Source organism: Theropithecus gelada, chromosome 8 (assembly GCF_003255815.1).
Source record: "Theropithecus gelada isolate Dixy chromosome 8, Tgel_1.0, whole genome shotgun sequence".
NCBI lineage: Eukaryota > Metazoa > Chordata > Mammalia > Primates > Cercopithecidae > Theropithecus > Theropithecus gelada.
The window spans coordinates 69,563,872-69,590,665 of NC_037676.1; the positions used below are offsets into that span (position 1 = coordinate 69,563,872).

The 26,794-nt window shown below is 35.8% G+C and overlaps 1 protein-coding gene across 1 annotated transcript in view; it reads right to left on the reverse strand.

Moving 5' to 3' along the window:
• ARFGEF1 (ADP ribosylation factor guanine nucleotide exchange factor 1) overlaps positions 1 to 26,794 on the reverse strand; it is a 144,865-nt gene that overhangs the window by 81,570 nt on the left and 36,501 nt on the right. The window contains exons 2-7 of the mRNA XM_025395254.1: positions 24,255 to 24,285; positions 23,041 to 23,197; positions 21,042 to 21,188; positions 18,261 to 18,440; positions 13,572 to 13,848; positions 9,798 to 9,908 (exon numbers count right to left, since the gene is read on the reverse strand). Coding sequence (XP_025251039.1) covers positions 9,798 to 9,908; positions 13,572 to 13,848; positions 18,261 to 18,440; positions 21,042 to 21,188; positions 23,041 to 23,197; positions 24,255 to 24,285 — 903 coding nt within the window. The remainder of the gene's footprint in view (positions 1 to 9,797; positions 9,909 to 13,571; positions 13,849 to 18,260; positions 18,441 to 21,041; positions 21,189 to 23,040; positions 23,198 to 24,254; positions 24,286 to 26,794) is intronic.

Below are 26,794 nucleotides of genomic sequence, written 5' to 3' on the forward strand. Positions count from 1 at the left end.
GTTAATTGGGTAAATTATTTCATCTGTGTTTGCCTGGGTTTCTTCCTAAGTAACAGAAATAATAAGGTCTATGAGGAACCACCAAAACACAGATACAAGACATAAAGAATAAAACTGGTACTCAGTAAGTGGTAGTTATTACTAATTTTGTTACTAATTGATAACATGTCTCCAACTTTGAGTGACTCAAGTAATACGAAAAGAGTAGCAGCTTCTGGTTCCCCTATCCAGAAGTTGCTTTCTCCTCTCCAAATCAGAACACCCTGGAATAGATGAAACTGGATAGCCTGGGTGCAGTGGCTGCCCCCTGTAATCCCAGCACTTTGGGAGGCCGAGGCAGGTGGATCACGAGGTCAGGAGTTGGAGACTAGCCTGGCCAACATGGTGAAACCTCGTCTCTACTAAAAATAAAAAAATAAGCCAGGCATGGTGGCAGGCGCCTGTATTCCCAGCTACTCGGGAGGCTGAGGCAGGAGAATCACTTGAACCCGGGAGGTGGAGGTTGCAGTAAGCCAAGATACCACCACTGCACTCTAGCCTGTCAGAGCTAGACGCCATTTCAAAAAACAACAACAAAAAACCCTGGATAATTCCAAAGCAAGTTTTGTATTAATAAGTATAAAATGAAAAATATATTCAGTAATAAAATACATTATGAAAACTGTTATACAAAACAGATGCTTTCTTAGAGGACTTTTGGAGCTTTAATATGCTAATATTTGATGCGCTAAATACCACTATAGCTTTTATATATTACATATATAAAGAATGCATAGGCCAGGCACAGTGGCTCATGCCTATAATCCCAGTACTCTGGGAGGCCAAGATGGGAGGATCACTTGAGGTCAGGAGCTCAACATCAGCCTGGGCAACATAGTGAGACACCATCGCTACAAAAAATTTTTTTTTAAAAAGAATGCTTACATATGTAAAGACTGTGGAAAGACTTAGAAAAAAAAAACAAACAATGATTATTAGAAACTGAGTTCCTATCTCACTCCCCAGAGTACTTATTCCAAAACTTATTCTCTCTGTACCCAATTACATCTCTTCCTATGATTCTCCCCACTTCCCATTAACAAATGACTTCCACCTACTACTTAGCTAAAAATCAGGTAATTTAACATAGGCTCCCACACGGTCTCTTGCAGCACCACAAAAATACATCTCTTCTTGCCTTCAACAGTATCGTCCTCCACTAAGTATTTTACCATTGCTTTTTCAATTTTGTGCACACTACTGGAACTTCCCCATTATCCAATAAACATTCAAATATTTTCTCACACACACATAAAATCTTCCTTCGCCTCTTGCTACACCTCAGTTCTTGTCCATTTTCTTCCCTCTTTTTATTAAATTTCTCAAATGAATACTCAATATTCTTTGATATTACTTTCCTCCTTTCCATCTCAGGAAATTTCTCAAAGAAACTGAAAACATTTCCTTATTTTCTTTTTAGACTTTGAAGCCACACCCCTGTGGGCTGAAATCTTCACTTTGTCATTTCTTTGAAAGGAATAATCACTCATTGCTTCAGTTTTCTCATTTGTAAAGAGGGGATAGTAATAGTACCTAAACATCCCAGTGTTTGAGGGAAGAGTAAATGAATAAATACAAGCATATAAAATCATTTGGGATATACAGGAAGCACTTAATACAGTTGGATATTACTACTGTCTCATGTTTTTTCCTCTAATTATCCTTTAAACATAGATGCAAACTTCTACTTTCAAGGCAGTGAATTGAGCCTACCAATTTACCTTCTCCTTTGACAAATCCCACTGAAATTACAAAAAAAAAACCATATAAACAAGAGATGTACTTTTAATAACGCTGATAAACTAAGAAGCATATCACTGGATCATAAACTTTGAGGAATTCCTAGAAAGTAGGTTGAGATCAAAAGAAAAGCTATTTAATTTATTGCTTATGACTGAACATATGCAAAGAATAGGCCTACCTGAGAGATATGATTGTTTTACCACTTGGGTTCTAAAGACTTCAAAGCCTAGAATGGCAAAGTGCTATGAGGTAGAAGGGAAGACGCAAATCAAAGAGCTTGGGGAACCATGCCAATGTCTATCAATAGAGCTGACCACAGCCATGATCATCTAGACTGTATTTGATCACTGCCTGCTAATTAAAGTAGATTGTTTAGTAGGTCTCCTAACAGAACAAGTAGATCAGGAAAGGAGAGCAGTATCTCAGCTAACTGGGAATGCTGCAATAAACACAGAGGGAAAACCAACTAAGGTTCTAGGCTCCTACTCTGTTTCTACTTAATTATTTCCAATTAAAGCCATTTCTGAATGACGCCAGCCTAAGATTCCCTGGCAAGGGTGGGAGAGTGAGAACAAATCAACAAGTGTGAAGATCTCCCTCAGTGTAGAATATATAAAAAGTATATAGCATTCATCCCAAGTTTCACTTGACTTTGGTTTGTGTTGACAACACGGTGAATGATATGGGCCTACACAGCCCAAGGGTCACTAGAGCCACCCTGCTCAAGGGAGGTAACTGCTTCTTTGCTCTCAGCTTAGAAATGAGGTCTGCCTTTGGACCACAGTCACCTCATTAATTTTGGAAAGGAAGGCCTCACAAGAAACAGAAAAAACATATACACAACTACTAAAAGTAGATTGATCAAATCTAGCCTCTCTTTCTACAAATAGGCAAAAACATAAAGTTTACAGCTCAAAAGTGAAGACAAAGGACAGCAATCTGAGCAAATGGGGAATTAGATTTCACAGCTGGGACAGTTACAGTTAGTACAGTCAGTGGTAAGTGAAGGAATGTTGCAATAATACACAAGAGCAAAGTGCTATTAAAAAAAGCAGCTCAGAGAAAAACGGGGTTCTTAGGGATGAAAACATTACTGAAATAAAAACTACACTGGAAAAAGCGGTAGAATGGATATTACTAAAAAATATTTGCAAAGTGGAAAAACCCTTGTAACATTCTCATTGAATGTAAAACCCTAAGACAAAATGATGGAAATTAGAGAAGATTGCAACAGCAATCAAGGACATGATCTAGAATATTCAACATCTGTATAGTGTGAGATGTGGAAAAGAACAGAAAGGATGAAGAATAATTAACGACAACAACAAAGAAAATATTTCTAGAATGATGAAAAGGCATAAAAAAACCCTGCTACTCCTGATTTAAAAAACAAGTTAAATTCATACCCATGCACACACAGTCATGTATGTACAAAAGATAAACGTATCTTTTAATAAACTACAAACAAGAAAACTTACTTAATTTGATAAAGAGTATCCTCCAAAAACAAAAGCAATCATCAAATTTAATGGTGAGATATAGCAATAATGTTTAAAAAAAAAAAAGAAGATCCTTGCCAACATTAACACTATTCATCATTTTCTGGAGGTTCTAGCCAATGTAATGTAACAGAAAAAAACAAACAAAAATAAGGTATAAATGCTGTAAAGGAAGAGACAAAGACAAAAATATCATTATTCACTTAGAAAAAATAGCCAAATGAAAAACTTTTAGAAATAATACGAGTTCAGAAGGTGACCAAGTAGGAGATAAATATGGAAAAACAAGAATTTTTCTATATTCCAATTAAATTAGGTAATAGAGAAGAAAGGAATCAACCAAAATATTATCAAAACTAAACCAAAAATATAGAAATAATTTAACAAAAAATGTGCAAGAGCCAAAGGAAGAAAACAATAAACTTTCCTGAATGATATGAAGGACTTGACTAAATGAACTTTTCATGTTTCTGGAGGAAAAGACTCGATATTATTGCAAAGAAGATATTATCTTCCCAAGTTAATTTATAAGCACATTACAATTTGAATTACTAAGTAAGCTTTTAATTTTTGAACTTAATAAAGTGGTTCTAAAGTTCATCTAAAAAAAAACACATTTAATAGATATTTTAAAAATTGGTACCATAGAATACAAAAATTAAAAACTAAAGAAAAAAATTGAAGAGGGAGGCCTTGCACTATAAAAATCAAAATATACTATAAAGCCAAACTATTTTACATAATTCAACACTGGTTAGGAACAGACAAGTGGCTCATTACAACCGTACAGAAAACTCAAAAAACAGAACCATTTAGGATAAAATTTTCATTTCAAATTAATTGAGAAATGATTATTTCCATAGGTTATAATTAGCTATACAATTTCACACCATACAGAAAAATAAATCTGAGATGAATTAAAGATCTAAAGTCAAAAAATAAAAACAAAGTATTAGAAAAAGGTATCGTAGTGTATTTTATAATCTTAGGGTGGTAAAATCCATTTTAAGCAAGACAAAAACAGAAACCACAAATAAAAAGATAATGTTAAAATTTTTTTTTTGTGGTCAAGTATGTGCAGTGGCTCATGCCTGTAATCCCAGCACTCTGGGAGGCCAAGGCGGGTGGATCACAAAGTCAGGAGTTCAAGACCAGCCTGGCCAACATGGTGAAACCCCGTCTCTACTAAAAAAAAAATACAAAAATTAGCCAGGCATGGTGGTGTGCACCTGTAATCCCAGCTACTCGGGAGGCTGAGGCAGGAGAACTGCTTGAACCTGAGAGGCAGAGGTTGCAGTGAGCCAAGATCTTGCCATTGCACTCCAGCATGGACGATAGAGCAAGATTCCATCTCAAAAACAAAAAACAGAAAAAAGAAAAAGAAAATAATATAAGCAAAGGTTCAAACAAAACAAAGACCGAGTAGAAAAAATATTTACAATACACTGAACAAGGAATAATTTCTTAGTATGAAGAACTCTTGAAAATAAGAACAAAAGAAAGACAAGGAAAAATATGCGAAAGACAAGAATAGTAATTCAAAAAAGGATAAGTAGTCCAATGATGTTCAGTTGAAATATACAAAATTGCCAATGTTTGACCTATAAAAATAATCGCCTATGTTTTGACCCTGCAAATAATCAAATGAAAATTAAAACAATACAATAAATACTATCATTACAGTGACATTATAGCACTATATACAAATTTTTAAATATTTATACACCTTGATCAAGCTATTCCTTCTTTATAATTTATCCAAAAGTGCAAAAAGATGTCTATAATAAGAATGTGTATCACAGCAATGTTTATAAAAAGCAAAAACCTGGAAATCATCTAAATCCTAGTATTAACAGCAGATTATTTAAATAAATTATGGTCCAGTGATAGGATGAAATACAAATGGATGTGAATGGATATAGTTTAATATGTGAAAAAGGCAGATTATCAAACTGTAAGTACAGTATATTCCCATTTATCTTAAACACATATAACATACATGCAGGCATGTGTGAAAAAATATTTTAAAAATTATGTACAGCAAGAAACACCATAATAAGATCAAAAGACTTGGGCAAACAATAAACTGAGAGAAAATATCTGTAAAATATATCACAGAATCCTAATACATAAAAGATTCTTAAGGGGAAAAGGATAAAAATCTGATGGAAAAATGAACAGAAGACATGAATAAATGACTCACTCAAAGATATACAAATGATCCTATAGGTATGAAAAGACATCTAATTTCACTTATAGTCAAGAGAAATGCACATTAAAACCAAACGGAGATACATTTCTCACCTATCAGGTTGGTAAAAACTCAAAATTTTTTAGTACTACCAGCTGTGGAGAAAAAGGCACTCTTATACATTAATGGTAAGAGCGCAAAATGGCACAACACCTATAAAGATGAATTTAGCAACAGCTAACAGATATTCATATTCATTTACCATTTGACCCAATAATCTCATTTCTAGGAATTTGCCCTGAAGATAAACTTCCATAAATATGAAACAATACAGATGTACAAAGTTATTCACTGCAGCATTATTTTTAACAGCAAAACACTGGAAACAACCTAAGTACAACAGGGGGCTGGCTGAATAAACTATGATATATCTGCGTAAGGTAGTACCATGCAGAAAGCCGTGACAGAAAAGAAGAAAATCTCTATCAACTGAAATAGAACTATTTCTAATATATGTTAGGTGAAAAAAAGCAACACACACATAGATGCAGTACTCTAACAAAAAATGTGAGAAAGGGAAATAAAAAATACTCCTTTGCTTACATCTCTTACATACAAGCAGACATGTATGCACAACCCCCTAAACTCCAGAGAAAAACTAAAAGCTAGTGAAAGTGATTACCCATAAAAGGAGGATCAGAGAAGGAAGGAGCTGATGGAGGAGTTCTCCAAGTAAGCATTTTATGTAATTTTGACTTTGAATCATGTAAATATTCTTCATATTTTAAAAAATGAACCAATATAATAATACAAGTAACTTTTTCAAAATAGTACTCTCACTCATCTTTAATAGGATATATTTAAGGATACATATAATTACAGAGAAATCTTGAACTTTATAGGTTTGCTGGTGGTAATGGCATCCTGTTGAGAATCTGGGTTTTCACTGTAAGAAACAGAAGATACAAATAGGAAGTACAGAAAGATGAGGAGAAACCTTGTGGCAATGGATGTGAAGTAGAACTACAAATAGGAACTTAAGACTAATTGTATATATGTTACCTTATCTCTATCCATTGGAAGGGCCTATAAGTAAGGACATCTCAGCAGCTAGCAACAAGAGCATCTTGTAACCAATTCTTGGTTTCTAAGAACAACTGCCCACTAAAAAGGACAAAGACTCTTTGGAGAACTAGCTGATTCCAGGGCTGAGGAAAAGGGAAGTTGAAGGTGAACCTGGAACATCTTTCTGTTCCAAACATAAAGGAAAAGCTCAAAGACTAATGGAATCACATCAAAAGAACGTGGGTGTTAGCTTGAAGGGATTCCTACTGGCAGACAAAAAATAAAAATAATAATGATACAGGATTATAACACATAAAATAATAAAAGAATTCATTAAGCCCATGGTATTATTTTTTAAAAGGGGGTGGGTGGGGCAGGGTGGGAGAGTTCTTCTCTATAGAAAAATGTCAATGAATGTTAAGAATTAGAAAATTGCTATATTGCAACCCAATATCTGAGTAAGGCAAGGATCATCAAATGGGTGCTAAAACCATTGAGTGGGCCAGGTGTGTGGTTCACACCTGTAATCCCAGCACTCAGGGAGGCTGAGGTGGGAGAATCACTTGAGGTCAGGAGTTCAAGTGCAGCCCAGACAACAGAAGCAGGACCCCATCTCTACAAAAAAATACAAAAACTAGCTGGGCATGGTGGTGTGTAACTATAGACTCAGCTACTCAGGAGACCAAGACAGGAGGACTGCTTGAGCCCAAGAAGTCGAGGGTGTAGTAAGCCAAGACTGTACCACTACACCCCAGCCTGGGTGACAGAGCAAGACCTCATCTTGGGGGGAAAACAAACAAACAAAAAAATACTCGGTGAATAAATTTTCATATGGTCTCGAAGTATCCAAGTATCACCTCAGATTAGCTATTAATCACAAAATGAAAAAGTTCCTTTACAGATAGCTGATAATTACCATCTTAACCAAATGATCCAACACTACCACCAACAGGGGGGTAACCTGTCATTATGTACCAATTTATATGATGTAATATTAAGTACTAATATCACCTATGCAGTATTTTTGCCAAATATGCTTAATCTAATCATGTAGATGACAATCTCAATCTACTCATACAGGATGGTAAAGAAACCATCCAATAAATACAAAATTTGAAATATTCTACAAGGCAAAAGATTCTTCAAAAAAGTAAATGTCATGAAAGTTGGGGAGAAAAATCAAGAGGACTTGTTCTAAACTAAAGAGACAGATAAGCAAATGAGAGTGTACCCAGGTTGAGTTCTGGATTTAGAAAAGAAAAGAAAAGATATAAGGGACACATTTTGAGAAAACTTGGAACACTGAAAAATATACATATATTAGATATTCTTGAAATCACGTTAATTTCCCTAGGTATGAAAATGGAATGGTGCTTATGTATGAGAATGCTCTTATTTGGAGAAGATATATGCTGTGAGGTATTTAGGGGTGAAATGTCATGATGTATACAACCGATTTTCAAATGGTTCAGCAAAGACACATACATTATGTATATGTGTATTTAAAGATACATAAAGCAAACATAGCAAAATCATTAACCATCAGTGAATTTAGATAAAGGACAGATGTTTCCTGTACCTTTTTTTGAACTTTTCTCTGGGTTTAACGTTTTTCCTAAGTAAAAGGTTGCAGAAAAATGAAAACTTTCACTTCAGACTCTGTATTCTGTTAGGTGCTGGTGAATTTTTTTTAATAAAGGGCCAGATGACAAACATTTTAGGCTTTAGAGGTCATACAATCTCTACTGGAACTATTCAACTTTACCTATGCAGTGCAACAGAACACCTATTCAACTTTACCTATGTAGTGCAACAGAAGACCTCTCTATAGGCAGTATGAAAACAAATAAGCATGGCTGTGTCACAGTATTACTTTACATACAAAAATAGGTAGCAGGTTGAATTTGGCCCACAGGCCATAACGTGCCAACTCCTTAACTATACATGTTTAAAGAATGCAGGGGGCATGCACTGCTATTTTTTCTTCTCTATTTTTTTTATTTTTTAAATATATATTTTAAATTTATACGCTTCAAATCATGGTCTCTTCTTTAATCTCTACCATTTCCCACTTGGTAGTCTCATGGCTTCACTATTAATTTTAACAGAATGACTCCCATCTATAGTACCTGCCTTGACAACTCTTGAGCCAGAGTTTTATTTTCCATTATGTATTTCATAATCATTTCCACACGGATGGCCAACCTGAAGGTCAAATTCAGTATACCAAAAGTAAATAAGTGCCTTTTTTCCCAAGTGACTTATCTTCCAAGATGATTCAATTCTACCAATAGTATCACCATCCACCTATCCATTTAGGCTCAAAAACTGAAACACTACCTGTGCAGAAAAGAGGTAACATAGCAGGCCAGAGACTGCCTATCCTTAGAAAGGCCTACTTGCAAGACTGGACTTTGGCTGGCACCTGGAAACTTATATTTTGGGAGGGATCTCACTATTCCCAGAACTGATAAAAGTGGCTATGTCTAAACTGTACAAAGAGTGTAATTTATGCTGAACACTAACCTTCCTTCTGGTAGCCTGGAATTTTGGTACATGCTAGGTGCCTACATAACAGCCCCCAATAAAAACCTTGGGCCCTGAGTTTCTAATGAGCTTCCCTGGTAGACAACACTTCACAATTTGAATTAAGAGCATCCTGCATGGCTTCACCGAGAGAAGATATTTGGAGTAGGTACCTGATTCTCTCCAGGCTTCATCCCATTTACCTCTTCCTATTGATGATTCTGTCTTGTACTTTTTCACTAATAAATCATGCAGTGAGTACAACTATACGCTGGGTCCTGTGACAGCTTCCAGTGAAATCACCAAACCCTGGGGTAATCCTGAGGGCCTCTGACACATTTTATTTTCTCTTCTTTACCTACTTAATCAGTTACAAAGTCTTCTTGATTCAATATCCATGATACCACTTATCCATATTTTTGTCTCCATTTCCACGGTTTCTGTCCTATCCAGGCTTTGATTACTGTGCTGGTCTCCTACTGGGAATTCCTATTTCCAGACATAGTTTCTTAAAGGATAGTTCTGGTCATTTCATTTCTCAGTGCTAAAATCTTCCATATTAACCCATTTGTTCTAGAATCAAGGCCAAAATCCTAAATGTGGAATTTATAACTTTCCATTGGTTGGCTCCAAACGTTTTAATTTTGCCCTTTATATTCTACACATTACAAAGTCTCCACAGTCAGATGAAATCCCATAGACAGAATAAAATAATTTTGAATGAAGTATACTACCTCCAACAACAATGTTCACCATTTCTTCTACAATGTTCTGTACAATGTCTTGTGGCTTTTCCTCACAATCATGGTTTTCTCCATCATATAACATGTCATTTTTAGATAATGCTTTAAAAGAAGAAAAATTCAACAGAATATTATTTTAACTTTTTGGAAGCTTTTTACTAAACATTTACGATGAAAAACTCCTAAACCATGAGGAATAAAAGAAAAAACATCAAATAAATGACATGAAATTAGAAGCAATTATATGTTAAACCTTCAAAATTTAAACCAAAACTTAAATATTTTCCAAATTCAAGTCAATTTCAATAATGATTCATTTGACAAGCTATTACATTATTACACTTAACTGAATTTTCTAGATTAGTCCTTTAAGAACCAAAACTTTAAAAAGCATTTTAAATGAAACATTTCTAACATGTCCTACAGATGCTTACTTATACTTAGTACACACATTACACTATCCCTTATCAAATATACTGAATGTAATTAGGCTGGGTATAGTGGCTCATGCCTGTAATTTCAGCAATTTGGGAGGCCAAGGTGGGTGGATCACCTGAGGTGGGGAGTTGGAGACCAGCCTGGCCAACATGGTGAAACCCCATCTCTACTAAAAATGCAAAAATTAGCCGGGTGTGGTGGCACACGCCTGTAATCCCAGCTACTCAGGAGGCTGAGGCAGGAGAACTGCTTGAACTCAGGAGGTAGAGGCTGGAATGAGCTGAGATTGCACCACTGTACTCCAACCTGGGAGACAGAGCAAAACTCTTGTCTCAAAAAAAAAAAAAAAAAAAAAAAAGGTAATTCAAGCTTGTTTTGATTACTTAGGCTCATCAATAGTAATATCAACACTGTACTCTATGGTGAGGTCCCTGAAGAAGCATCTGGGCCTTCCCCAATACTTTCTAGTCCTTCCTATTTTTTCACCAACAGAATCTACATATCTAATGTAAAACTAAATTTAAGAAGCTAAAAAAGAATTCATTGTCCAATTTAATGTAAAAACAAACAAACAAACAAACAAAAACAAAACACCAACAGATAACTGCCAATCGAACTTCTGAACAGCGTAAGAGAAACTGATGAAATCTGATGTTCTGGATAGCTTGCACAGTCTATTGCAGAGAAAAACAGTAATTCCACTGGGCTTTTTAAAATGTTGAAAATATGTCAAAGCAGCTCAACTATCACTTTAGAATGCTTTGGGATTCAAAACGCTGTCTTGAGCTACCGTCCTACACCAAAGGGCATCAGACAGCATATTAGCTGGTGGTGCTGCAGTTTCAACTTCTTGAACCTTCCCACTACCATAAAGGACCACTACAGCTGAGCACAGGGGTCACACCTGTAATCCCAGCACTTTGGGAGGCTGGGTGGATCACTTGAGCCCAGGAGTTCAAGACCAGCCTGGGCAACACATTGACACCCAGTTGCTACAAAAAAAATTAAATATTAGCTGGGTATGGTGACATCTGCCTATAGTCTTAGCTACTTGGGAGGCTGAGACAGGAGGATCGCTTGCGCCCGGGAAGCATGCAATGACCCATGATTGTGTCACTGCATTTCAGTTTGGGTGACAGAGCAAGACCCTGTATCCAAAAAAAAAAAAAGGAAAAAAGGGGAAAAAAAGGACCACTACTTATAATAGTGGCTTCTAGGTGCCTGTCCTCCCTATAATTTCACTTTTGCTAATTTACTGTCCGTAGTATCCTAAAAATACTGAAAGGAAAAGAGAAAACCAGATAAATATGCATGTAAATGAGCAACCTTATTTTATAAAATATCCAAATAAAAATAGCATTTGGAGACTTCTGTGAATAAAAACATAAATGTCTTGAAAGACAATTCTTCTGCCATTCTTGTTTTATTTCCACGCTCTAGTTGGCTAAAATTACCTCAAGTCTGAAAACTCAAGTTTCAAAGTAACTAAATATACATAACCACTATCTAAAAATGTACAAAATGACTAGTGAAGAGTCAGTTTTCACATAAGTATCTGAAAGAAATAGAACAGAATAATAGTGACTAATACTTGTTACATGTAGGAAGTGCTTAGAAGTTAACTACTATGTCCAAAGTCATGCAGCTGGTAAGTGACAGAGATGTGCTCCAAAAACGCACTCTGAACCAATGGCTGTCGAGCAGAATTTTCATTTATATCAGTTATTGGGGGAAAAACATCTTTAGAGCCAAAATAATCATGACAATCCCACAGGAAACTATGTCTTTCTAACTCTGTATTCTACAAGGCATCTACAGCAGTACCTCATACACAGCAGATGCTCCCATTCCTTGGGTCTTAGTCCATGTTGTTTCCTTGGATGGAAAATTTCCTACCCCCATCTATCAAGATTCAACTAAAATATCATTAACTTTCCTACAAAGAAATTTCCTAACTCTTCTCAGCAGAATTACTTCGTGCATGGCATTTTTAGGACACCTATCACATATTATACCTCATTTATGCTCGACTTCCAGGTATGCTAAGATCACACTAAAAGCAGTGGCTGTATCTCCATCATCTTTTTAACCTCAAGTCCTGGCATGGTGCCGAAGACACAGTATGCTCAATGAAGGTTTGCTAAATACACAGATAAACAAAATAATAAAGTCCCAGCTTTATTAGAGATTAGCCCTTTGAATCTGCCCATTTATAAGCTCACTGTGAAAGCAGGGGAAATTTTGGCAAGGGTAGGCTAGACAAATGTAAATCATTTAAGTGGTATGGATTCACTATTAGATTCAGTACTGTGAATGCTTAGCTTATCAAAGTCATCCTTTTTAAAACAAATAGTGAAGTACTATTTTTAAATGCATGCTTCTCAGAAAACTGGGGGTAAAATGTAAAAAGGCACATATTCATGCCACTAGTAAGTTTTGGAAAAGGCATTGTTTAAAAAAAAAGAAAAGAAGAGCTGAAAACATATTATAGAAGTCCTTCCTCAAAGTAAAAACACAGACTTCAGATAAACTGTAACTGACTCCTAACATGCTAGTTCTAGACAATCACACTGGAGAGGCAACAGAATTGTCATCATTTAAAAATGACATCAAGCTAAGGAAGGGCAAAGGGAACACCACAAATTCTCTGGTAGTTTCACAGAACAGCTGAAGCTGAAAATAACATTTAGGAAAACAATAACTTCATGGGATTATTTTTATAGAGAAACAAATTTGTAAGCTAAATATAATTTTTACAATCTTATAAGCATTTTCTTATAAATATACACTTAAAAAATCAGAGAACATCTCAATTTTAGTGATTACTATGCATCATGATTTTAAAAACGAAAATTTTTGTCTATCAGTTGGTTACTCAAAAACTTTTTTATATTTAATTTCAGTACTTTTTATGACCATAATCATATTTTTAAAACTGGTAATGATTTTTAAAAATTTTCAGTCATATTCCAGAAAACTTTACTAGGTCACTTGTTTGCTATGAAACCAATTGTAAGAAAACTGAAATTCCTATATAACATTCAATGGACATTTATGACCCTCTTTAGAAATATATCTGAGCTCCAAAGGAAATCTATAAATCATACTGCTCATGAGATGCTAATAAATGCAAAGTATCATTCATAGATACCTTGTAGGGTAGAGTCAAATTAACTTTACCACCTACAATGAGGAAAGTCCACAGTTACCACAATGTGTCTGACAGACATTAAATCATATTATCCTTTCAACATTTCTTCATCAAAACTCTCATTCCTACACATTTCCCTTAACATACACCCCAAACCCCCTTTTCAAGAAGATTACTTTCAGCTGCAGTTGCCTGATCAGCTTCAGTCTGTTCATTTTCTGCACTGGAAATATCAGATCCATTTTCAGGTTCTGTGTCATCCTGAAGACTTTTATCTACATCATTTGTATGGAGGTCAAGGTCCCTTTCGTGTTCTTGGGATATGTGATCAACAGTCTGAGGTGGCAAATATCTAAGTTGAGGTGATTCAGGCTCATGATGGCTTACTGGAGACTGTAACAGATGCTGCTGCTGCCGATGCCTTTCTTTTTCCATTTGTTTTGCTTCCTGTAACTGGAAATAAATAAAATTTCCAGTATTAGTAAAATAAGCTGTTTAAAATTTGGAAGGATAATGTTACCTCCAACAATCCTTTCTATAAAGTGCCATTCTCTCTATGCTTGGAAATTAAAGTTTATCAGAAATGGAGAAGATAAACTATACTAAAAACAATGAACAATGTTTACTTCTTAGGTGGCTAGAAATCAGCACATAAGAACAGAGATGAAAGACTTTCACTATAAAGCATTTTCACTGCATTTCATATTTGTGTGAAACACACACATTCACTTTTGCTTATATATAAAGAATGAAAGTCTATAAAAATACATAAGAAGCTGGTAGTAACGGTTACCTATAGAGGGTCGAGATTAGGAAATAATAAAACGGGAAACCAGAGTGGGAGGGAACTTGTCAGTGTTTATCCTTCTGGAGCATGTTCTTATGTCACCTTGTCAAATATCTTTTAATAAAAAAATATTAAAATTACATTTAATAGAATTACAATGAAGGCTTAAATCACTCTACCCAGTCATCTAATAATTATGAAAAACACTGTATCTACAAATATCTGAATTTTATTTTAGAAAAACTGTCATTATTATGTATATAATACTATCTGTAAAACTGGCTCATAAAATGTTAAAAACATTAACAGTTGGGATCACAAGATTTCATTTTTTAGCACTTTATTGCTTTTCACACATCTCTTTTGGTCCTTAAGACCAGATAAGAATGAGTCTCACAGAATTCATTTCCACCAAGATAAATCTTATACAGTACCAAATATGAACAATTCACATTCTCCAGTAATATTCCAGGTTAGGTGGAAATGCCAGAATTATATGAATTTATAAAGTAAGCTTGAATTAAAAGATTTTAATAATAAAGTCTGACAAGATTTGCTTTGTGGGGAGTTTTATTTTGTGGGGGAAGGGAAAAATTAAGGTTACCAGTAGTTAATATCAAAGAATTCAACGTCTAGCTTAGAAGATTTTAGCAAATGTGGAAGTTAAGTCATCTGTATCCCATTTTCCCTTACTTTCTCTCCCTTTTCCACCTTTTCTATAATTATCCACAGCACAGAACTAAATACCCTTTGTAACACAATACATGTTCATAGCCTTTACCATAATTCAGTTCTATAGTTGTTTAAGGGAAACTCTTTGCCTCAAATGTTCGTAAGATCTTCAAAGGTAATAGTCAAGTCAGTTTTGCTCGTCACTGTATAAGTGAGACCTAGCACAGTGCCAGGAACATATAAGGAACTTAATAAAAGTCTGTTAATCAAATCAAACCAATAAAACTTTGTTATTAAAAAGTGACAAAAATATTTTATTTACGTCCTCCAAAAAAAGCAACAAAACCACTGTTTGTGGCTGCAAAATATTAGAAATAAATTAATGCCACTACAGAGGAGAGTGACTATATATAAAAGACTATACTATATGCTAAAGTACTATACATCTATAAAAAAGAGTGAGGAAGGTCTTTAAGGACTGATATAAAATGCTTTCTAGGACATACTGTTCAATGATAGCAAAATACAAAAGAGAATGTATAGCATGTGAGATAGCTAGTTTTCAAGATGGTCACTGATGAGGTCCACCTCTCAATTTCACTCCCTTGTGTAGTCCCTTTCCACAATGTACCTGTGTGCCACTTCTGATTATAAGGTAGACATGTGGCTTCTGTCTTACATTCAAGGGGTGGAAAGAAGGGAAGAAGAGGAATGCAGTGGTAGGAATTAGGAGGAATTAGTACTTTTCTGAGTAGACCTTTTGTACAGCTCTAACTCTTAAATTGCAGTAATGTTTTACATACCTAAAAAATAAGTAAATACAGTTCGCCCTCTGTATCCATGGGTTCTACAGCTGTGGATTCAACCAACCAAGAATTGAAAATACTGATGGCGGAGGGAAAGAATGGCTGTGTCTGTACTGAACAAACATGTACAGACAACTTGGTTTTTTGGTCATTATTCCCTAAACAATACAGTATAACAACTATTTACAAAGTATTAGGTACTGTAAGTAATCTAGAGATGATTTAAAGTATACAGAGGATGTGTGTAGATTATATGCAAGTATTACACCATTTTATAAAACAGACTTGAGTATCCATGGATTTTGGTATCCATGGGAGGGCCCTGGAACCAATTCCCCATGAATAATACTGAGAGATGACTGTAATTAAAACTAACCAGAATGTGACAAATACCAAAAATGAAAAGCAGAGAGTAACAAATGAGTCTACTGAGGGATGACTGTAACTAAAGCTAACCAGAATGTGACAAATACCAAAAATGAAAAGCAGAGAGTAACAAATGAGTCCAACTATTATCACAAAGGAATAGTATTACCCTATTGCAGAGTGTGAGGAAGAAAGGAAACTAATCTAAGTAACCAGAAAATAATATTTTGAATGGATAAGGCTAAAGACAAAAAAACCTGAAATGCTATAACCTACTTAGTAAATTTGCTTCTAACACTGGTAATGATCAGCAATTCTAAAACTAATGGGTATAAAGGATTGAATAATCAATGTATTTAGAATATAAAAACCATATTTCTTATTGTTTAGAGAAAGAAGTTTACAAATAAAGGGAGAAGACTGAAATGAACCCCGTATTGTTGCACTGGAATCAGAAATATCACTATGAACACATGGTTTTATTACCAACATATGGAAACTCACATACAGGTGTGGGAATTGAGTGGGACAGAAGGGATAGTACCTAAATACACATTTCCTAACTCTATCTGCTGAGAGGCCTAGAAGCAATAACACAGAGTGACAATGAATACATCTGGCACTCAGATTTTGGTTTCTAAACACCATTCTCCAATCAAAAAAAAGAGCTAGAGCTGCTCCTTATTGAAGTGGTTGATTCCAAGGTTGAAGTTGGGAAAATTCAAAATGAGCCTGGAACATCTTGAGAATCCAGAAATTATGGAAGTACTCAAAAAAGGATGGGAGCTAGTCACAAGGACACAGGGCCAAAACTGTAATAATTTGGGCAACAAAATAAGTAACGGTAGCACACATTACAACCATAAAATAAATATCTGTGACTACAGACTGATATAAATAATTGAATAAATAATTAAGGGAGAAGAAATTCAGTTAATAAATACAGAAGTAAAGAGAGAAACAGGAAAATCATTAGGGAAATGCCACAATAATTAACTGTTGCCAACAAGACCTACTGATAGATATCAAAACTGAGGGAAGTGGGGGGAGGATCTGAGGAGAAACAGAGTATTTGCACAGTCTTAAAATATCTCCCCAAAGACATTTATTAATTGCAAAAGAAAAACTACTAACTTCATAGTGGAGGAACCTGACAGATAACTACCTTAAGCAAGTGATCAAGGTTAACATAACCAACATTAAGATATACCAACGCCATGAACTCCTGACAAAACGCACTGAAAAGGACACAACAGATATTCTGGCAAAAAACTGCACAACCTCATTCTAATCATGAGAAAATATCAGAGAAAGTAAACTGAGGAAAATTCAACAAAATAAATTATTAGTATCCTTTTAAAAATGGCAAGATCATGAAAAAGATAACGAAAAGTTGAGGAACTGTCACATACTGGAGAAGACTAAGACATAGAACTAAATGCATACTAAACGCAATGTGGGATCCTGGGTCAAATCTTAAAACATTAGTGGGAAAATTGGTGAAATTCAAGCAGGGTCTGTAGTTTAGTTAACAGTATTGTACCAGTGTTAATTCTGCTTTTGATAATTGTACTATGTAGGTATGTAAGTTAACTGCATTAAGCGAAGCAGGGTGAAGGGTAAAAGGGATTTCTCTGCAAAACTTTTGCAATTTTTCTCTATGTTTAAAAAGAGTTCAAAATAAGAAGCTTGGTGTGAATTTTTAATAGTGAAGACCTAGGCAATTAAAAGCAATTCTCTAGTTGCTGACCTCTTAACAATCAACCTGAAGCAGTATAAAGTATAAGGAATATCATGCCCCTTTATCATATGGGGGGAAACATGTATTTCATTTCATAAGTACAGAATATTTCATTTCAAAAGTACAGAAATGTACTTTTTTAAGGCTTAATTAATAATTTTATTTCAGATTAAATTATTTTATATCTACATTACACTCTACTAAGCTTGAATGCAATAGAAGTAGTAATTCATAATTACTTCCACAAGGAAGATGGCAATCAGTATATTTCACATTCTATTTGTGAACAACTAAAAGTACGTTGTCCAAAGTTAAATCAGTAAACCTTAAAACAAAATAAAACACAATACCACAAATCTCCAGTAAGTGGAACTGTAAATAAAAGACATTCTTTTCTACAGGTACAAAGATTTCACTCTAATTACTGTAAACTCCTTTCTATATTTAATGCCTGTTGTGTTCTATACAATCTCTCCCTTTTTAAAATACTTACTGCTTGGTTTTCCATGCGTGCAAAGATAACATTTAGCATCTGAGTGAGAGTAGCTTTGGCTGTTGTCTGATTGATGAGATTTTTGCTTGCTAAGTAGATATTGTAACATGTTCTCACAGCTTGCAGTACAGTCCCTTCATGAATTTCTATGTGTTGTGATGTTACTGCAGTAAGTAAAGCCTTTAAGAAGAAAAAAAAAAAAGGACAAAGTTAAAGAGATTTTCTTTTTCTTTTTTTTGGAGACAGTCTTTCTCGCTGTGTCACCCAGGCTGGAGTGCAGTAGTGTGATCATAGCTCACTGCAGCCTTGAACTCCTGGGCTTAAGTGATCCTCTCACAGCAGCCTCCTGAGTAGCTGCTACAGGTGAGTACCACCACAGCCAGCTGTAGGATTACAGGTAAGCACCACCACACCTGGCTAATTTTGTTTTATTTTTCTGTAGAGATGTAGTCTCTCTTTGTTGCCCAGATTGGTCTCGAACTCCTGGCTTCATGCAAGCCTCACCTCAGCCTCCCAAAGTACTGGGGTTACAGGCATGAGCCACCACACCCAGCCTTAAAGTGGTTTTCTGCATCTAGAGTTTCAGCACAAAAATTAAGCATTTTCATATTACAATGAAAACTTTCAGAAACAATTACCACTTGCAGGTAGTATACACAGAATTTCTACTGGCCTTGAATATATCATCAACTGTTAAAATATTTGATGTTTTCCTCACTGTGGCAGTAGTTTCCACATAATCTGAAAACCATTTAACTGATTTGCTTCAACCAAGGTTTCATTTTAATGAAAATACTATTTAATTTACTAAAATGCACAGCATGAAAGCTGTTACAGTAGAGCACAGATATGTCACATGAGATATCTGTTGAACTAGACCACCAAGTTGGGAAGATACACATTGTGTCTTATTTGCCTCTACATTTTTCTGAGATCTTTTTTAACAGACTGAACTCAGTAATTGTGGTGGTGGTGTTATTGTTGAAGAGGTTTATAAATGTTTTAGAATAAAGCATGTAAAATAATCCTAAAGTAGCTGGGCATAAGTGGCATATACCTGTGGCCCCACCTACTTGGAAGGCTGAGGTGGGAGGATCATTTGAGCCAGGGAGGTCAAGGCTACAGTGAGCTGTGATCATGCCACAGCACTTAGCCTGGGCAACAGAGTGTGACTGTCCCAAATTAAAAAGCAAATTCCTAAGGCAAATACTTCAATAAAATGAACAAATTTCGCCTATGTGAATTTTCACATATTGGGTTACTTACAATTTCTCAAGAGCAAAGACTCTTTTGTCTTCTTTATGTTGTACAATGCTATGCAGAGTTAGCATTAATGGGCATTATCTTAAACCATAAATGATATGAAACTATACATGATAGGTCAAAATGATCAACCTGTTTTGTTGGTTTTTTTTCTTTTTTGAGACAGGATCTCACTCTGTTGCCAAGCCTGAAGTGCAGTGCAGTGAACACGGCTCACTGAAGCCTCAATTCCTGGGCTCAAGTGATCCTCCCACTTCAGCCTCCTGAGTAGCTGGGACCACAGGCACACATCACCACATGTGGCTAATTTTCAAATTATTTTTTGTAGAGACAGGGTCTTGCTGTGTTGCCCAGGCTGGTCTTGAACTTCTGGGATCAGGCGACCTTCTTGCCTCGGTCTCCCAAAGTGCTGGGATTACAGGCATGAGCTACCATGTCCAGTATTTTTTTTTAGAATAAAAATATTATATGGCTTCTGAAGAAACACCACTATAAAACTGAAAGGCTCCAAAAGGGCTGTATTCACACATGAAAGAACCCTTCATATATATATATAAAAAAACAATTTCAAAAGTACTGTACTATATATAGCACATGAAAATTTTACTGCCATAAAAACACACCATTACCATTAGCAATAACATTAAGAACTCAGTATCTGTAACAGAATGAAAACATTACTAATTTTTCCCCAAAGGAATTCAATCAAACAGGTACACTACAGCACGAACTCAGAACAGGGTTTTGCCGAATAAGTTCAATAGACGGATGCATGCAAGGATATCAGGAAAGTTGGCAGACAAGTAGTGTCCATCTAGTGATTCATGAGTTGAGAGGACACCCTATGAAGGGTCCAATAGTACAGAAGAAACTAGAAGGGTCACAGCTTTAAGAACTACCCTGAAGTTTGATGGATGGAATATATATGAAAAACATGCCAGAAACAGAAAAGCTCTGGAAGACTCTGGGGGCTAAGCCTAAACTGAGATCTTCAAAAGAAGAGATATGAGAACATAGTTTTCCTCTAACAAACTCTTGGCATACAACATTAAAATCTCCTAATATGGAGTCTAGAAAGCATCCAAATAACCTCTTTTTTTTTTTCTTGAGACTGAGTTTCACTCTGTTGCCCAGGCTGGAGTACAGTGGCATGATCTCAGCTCACTGCAACCTCCGCCTCCCAGGTTCAAACGATTCTCTTGCCTCAGCCTCCTGAGTAGCTGGGACTACAGGTGCCCACCACTATGCCCAGCTAATTTTCTTGGTATTTTTAGTAGACATGGGGATTTCACCATGTTGGCCAGACTGCTCTCAAACTCCTGACCTCAAGTGATCCGCCCAACTTGGCCTCCCAAAGTGCTGGGATTATAGGCATGAGCCACTGCGCACGGCCTCAAATAACCTGTATTATAGCTGGAATGCACATAAAATGATCTTTCCTAATATTTTAAGGTGAAAGGCATCTGAATTTTGAAGATACAGATTATTAATAACAATTTTACTTTATATAATAATTACCTTTATTATCTGCAGCTGAACTCCTTCATCTGTCTGAGGGCCCTGAAAGCAGCCACATATTGTTTCAATAATTCTATCAATTAATTTTTTGCCTGGTGTTGTACTATCTGGAGCATTGCCAGTCAAGTGCCCATAAGCAATAAGTTTCTAAAACAGAGAAAGAAAACAAAGATCCTAAGTAACAAATATTACATATACTAATGCAATATACATTAAAATTACAGTATACAATTGAATATATATAAAAATTTTTACATAAAAATACATAGGTATTATCAAAGCCAAAGCTATACCAACTTTTTCTGTAGAAACTTTATTCATATAAATATGTATTTATACTTGTAATAACCACAAAAACAGAACCACAATAAACCATCAGGTAATATTTTGAGAAAGCCAAGCCTTGAGAACCTATCTCTGATGAGTTAGAATTGCTTACTGTGGCTGGGTGCAGTGGCTCATGCCTGTAATTCCAGCACAATGGGAGGCCTGCTTGCCTCCCACACTGCCAGTCCACATTGGGCGGACTGCTTGAGCTTAGGAGTTCGAGGCCAGCCTGAGCAACATGGGGAAAACCTATCTCTACAAAAAATAAAAAATTAGCTGGGTGTGGTGGTACATGCCTATAGTCCCAGCTACTCAGGAGGCTGAGATGAGAGAACTGCTTGAGCCTTGGGAGGTGGAGGTTGCAGTAAGCCGAGATTGTGCCACTGCCCTCCAACCTAGGTGATAGTGAGACCCTGTCTCAAAAAAAAAAAAAAAAAAAAAATTGCTTATTGCTTTCCATATAAACAGGGTTTTACTGATACTGCTTTTGTGAAAATTATCTTCATGCTTTTAAATGACCCCCAATCTCTTTTCAAATGATTCATCAATATATATAAAACCCAGTTTCCATATACTAGTTGAAATAAATCATAGATTTGTTCATTCATCATTATCAGTATACCCTGGAAGGAAGGCTTCAGATATTACCATTCTAATTTTCCAGTAAAAACAAGATCACAAATCAGATGAACTTAACTTTAACCTAGCCTTAAGGACAAATCATATGGTCTTTTCCTAGCCACTTAATTATAGTTGAATACATATAATGCCCAAATAGTGAGAACACCTGAAAAGAGAAGTATTCCTCTACTTAGAAACTTGTCTTACAAATATAATATCTATGAGGATCCTCTGTCTATGTGTCAAACAAGGTAACAGAGTTCAGAAATTTTTCTGACATAAATGACTGCCAGAGCTAAAGTATAGCAGTTAAATATTAAATTATATTAAGCTGCCAATATTAACCTATTGATTCATATAAAACAGCAGACACACTGCCAGGCACAGTGGCTCACAACTGTAATCCCAGCACTTTGGGAGGCCAAGGCAGGTGGATCACTTAAGGTCAGGAGTTCAAGACCAGTCTGGCCAACATGGTGAAACTGTCTCTTCAAAAAAAAAAAAAACAAAACAAACAAAAAAATTAGCTTGGCGTGGTTACACACGCCTGTATTTCCAGCTACTTGGAAGTCTAGGGCAGGAGAATTGCTTGAACATGGGGGCAGAAGTCACAGTGAGCCAAGATTACGCCACTGCACTCCAGCCCAGGTGACAGAGCAAGCCTCCATCTCAAAAAAGTAAACAAACAAACAAACAAAAAAACAGCACTTAGAAAAATTATTTGCAAATGGTGATGTATGTAAAGTCGGCAGCAGGTTAAAAGTATTACGGATCTTGCATTTCACTGATGAGAAGAGACCAAATCAACACTTTCCATTACTGATAATCTTACTAAAGATTTTATACCCCACTAAGTTAACGATTGTTATTAAACTAGAAACGTCTTTTTGCAACTATTATTATGTCTTAAATATAAAAAATCATTTGGATTTTTTATCACAAAAAAGAGTATTAAAAGCTTTCATGGAAATGTCTGAATCATCAACGTGAATAATGTTTTAGAAACACATTCAAAGTAGACAGTTTTTAGAAAGTGCCATTTTACACATACCTGTAAGCAATCTAGAGATGTACTAACTATGCGGGGACATTTGGACTGGCATGCCAACTCAAAAGGCAAGAAGTACTTGTCTGCTTCAATAAAATTTGTCTTTGATTTCACTGGTGGTAGGGTGCTTGATCCAGCTTTTGCTTCTCCATGAGGAGGACTAAATGAAAAAGAAAAGTCTGATTATAGCATATCACATTTATAATATTGATGAAAAACCCATGTAGAAACACAGAATTTCAGTTCTAAAAGGAATCTTGCTAAACCAGTCGTCTATCCTCCCATATTTCAAGAAGAAACTCAAGCCCAGAGAAGTGAAGTGGTTTGCCACATGGTCAAAAGCTAGTGTCCAGAGCTGTGACTGAACACAAGACACTGAAATCTTGTCTGCAAAACTGGTCTACAAAAACTGTGAAATTCAAGGTGCTTCTATTACAGAAATATTTTATTGTCACTTAACAAATTTGGCATTATAATACCTTAAAAAGCAATGGCCTTTCTATTTTCCTTAAGTCAAAAAGTGAGCTTTTTAGTTATTCGATATTGCCCTAAAAAGGTCAACACTACCAAAAAACCTAATAATTTTTTCAAATATGAATCAAAGTCTACGAAAAGACTCTGAAGGCTATCTTATGGTATTTTAGAAGTATCTTTAGATACTTATTTACATGAGAATCTTTTTGTATTTTTAAGTATGCTTAGAGCACAGCCTGGTGGCTCATGCGTGTAATCCCAACACTTTGGGAAGCCGAGGCGAGTGGGTCACTTGAGTCCAAAAGTTCGAGACCAGCCTGGGCAATATGGCAAAATCCCATCTCTACAAAAAATTAACACAGGCATGGTGGTGCTCGCCTGTAGTCCCAGGTACTCGGCAGGCTGAGGTGGGAGGATCACTTGAGCCTGGGAAGTGGAAGTTGCAGCGAGCTGTGATCACACCACTGCACTCCAGCCTGGGCAACAGAGCGAGACCCTGTCTCCAAAAAAACACGTGCATACATTTTTATAAATATATATAAAAATAGGTTTTAAGAAATATAATCATATATTTTGTTTGTTTTTATGTAACTGTATTTCTTAAAACCTATTTTTAAAGTTGATTTTACTATAAACTCACATGCAGAAAATTTGCCACACTAAAATACAGATGACTGTATTGTTTTGACCAAGACTGACAAGTTTGAAAATTATTTTTACTAAAGAAAAGAAATCCCACAAACCTCTGTTTTTCAGTTTCTGCTTTTATTTCCTCTGAGGGGGAAAAAAAAAGAAGCATACATTAGAAAACTTGACAACAAAAAGACTGAGTAATTTCATAATAACTTTTATAAACTCATTTGGACCTTCTACATAAAGTTGGAAAGAATGCAAATTTAATAAAAATTAGGTGCTAAAATTGTTCCATCTAAATTTTTTAATTTACACAAATAATATAAAACTATATGAATAGGCACATTAACAATCACAAGGATAAGTGAAGTTATAGATTATTAATTCCCAACACATTTCCTTTTCTCAAAATATTTTCTTTTTCGTCAAGTAACTATTTATATTAAGTAGAAGTATTAATATTAAGAACACGGCCAAGTTCAGTGGCTCACGCCTGTAATCCTAGTGCTTTGGGAGACCAACGCAGGAGGATCACTTGAGGCAAGGAGTCTGAGATCAGCCTGGGCAACAAACACCCCATCTCTACAAAATAAAAAAAAAAAATGTAAATCAGCTGGGCATGGTGGTGTACACCTGCAGTCCTAGCTATGTGGAACAGGGGGTTGAGGTAGGAAGGTCCCTTGAGCCCAGGAGTTAAAGGTTACAGTGAGCTATAACCACTAGACTCCACTACACTCCAGCCTAGGCACAGGAACAAGACCCTGTCCTCCCAGCAAAAAAAAAAAAAATCACAACAGAATAATGTGTATGCTATATATTGAAGTCACAAAATATATGGCAGATGTTTGGGGACAGGGGGAAAAACACCTCAATGTACCAACCTTGAGATTACCCCAGGGAGATTATCAGACCAGAACTATAACTTCTTAAATATGTTTGTGCATTGATATTTAACTACTTTTTCTATTTATGACTATACAAGGCCCTATAAAATACACATGCTCAATTTAATGGGAAATTTTCCCTTTCACTATTTACACTATAAGGTATGAGATAAATTAGACAAATCCTACCTGTAATAGAAGAACCTTAAATTTAATTGGCTGAGCGCAGTGGCTCATGCCTGTAATCCCAGCACTTTGGGAGGCCAAGGTGGGCAGATCACCTGAGGTCAGGACTTTGAGACCAGTCTGGCCAACGTGGTGAAACATCGTCTCCACTAAAAATACAAAAATTAGCCAGGCATGGTGGTGTGCGCCTATAACCCCAGCTACTCGGAAGGTTGAGGCAGGAAAATCACTTGAACCTGGGAGGTGGAGGTTGTAGTGAGCCAAAATCACACCACTACCCTCCAGCCTGGGTGACAGAGTAAGACTCCATCTCTTTAAAAAAAAAACTTTATTAATTAATTTATATATTGGGGAATCTGACTGATTGACTAAATCTGCTTGAAATTTGGAAGAAAGGTTTTCAAATGTGTGCCAAGTACTACTACACTTTACATATACTAAACTTTACACGACTATTACACTTTACATGCAACTAATGTATTTATGTTTGGCAACAATCCTATGAGGTATGTACTATTATATCTTCATTTTAAAGAGTGGAAAATTGAGGAAGAGAGGTTGAATAACTTGCCCAAGTGTTGCATGGCTTGGACATATGGCTAATCAGGCTTCAATAAATATTAGGTAATCTAACTACAGATGCTGGTTTATTAACCACTCTATAACATAGGTGTATCTGAGAAACTGAACAAAATGTGCTAAACTGGGGTATGATAAACAATCACTGGCCTATACATTATTATTTAACACTATCACTAACTGAGCATCTTTCATGTATCAGATACTGTATTAAACTCTTTAAAAAGTGACTTTGCCAAATCACTTTGCTATACAATTTCTACAATTGATTCGCACAATCCATACAACTTATTCATACAATACGTACAAATTTACTCATTGCCTACTGTGTGCCAGGCATTGGATGTTCAGTATTTCAGTTTAGCTTTCTGTGAAACAAACCCCTTTCCATTTTATCACTGGTAGAACTAGAAGGGAGACAGTGTAAAAATATTATCTGCAGCTATTTAAAATACTACTTTAATAAAGGTTCACAATGATATTTAAGTTCTGTATATCAGCTACCAAGATTTCACGGTTCACCAACAGATACAATCAAAAATAATCTAAATCACTTTAAAATGTATGTGTGGGCTGGGCGCAGTGGCTCACACCTATAATCCCAGCACCTTGGGAAGCAGAGGCACATCGATCACTTGAGGTCAGGAATTCGAGACCAGCCTGGCCAACATGGTGAAACCCCATCTCTACTAAAAATACAAATATTAGCCGGGTGTGGTGGTGCACGCCTGTAGTCCCAGCTACTTGGGAAGCTGAGGCACAAGAATCGCTTGAACCCAGGATGCGGAAGTTGCAGTGAGCCAAGATTACACCACTACACTCCAGCCTGGGCGACAGAATGAAACTCCGTGTCAAAAATAAATACAATAAAATATATGTATGGATAAGGAAGAAATGCTGTGCTGACTGCCCTAAACCGTCATAAAATAATTTAAGTACTTTTCATTTTTAAAAATTATCATTATTTAAGAGGCTGAGATACTACTACAAACCAGTAAGGT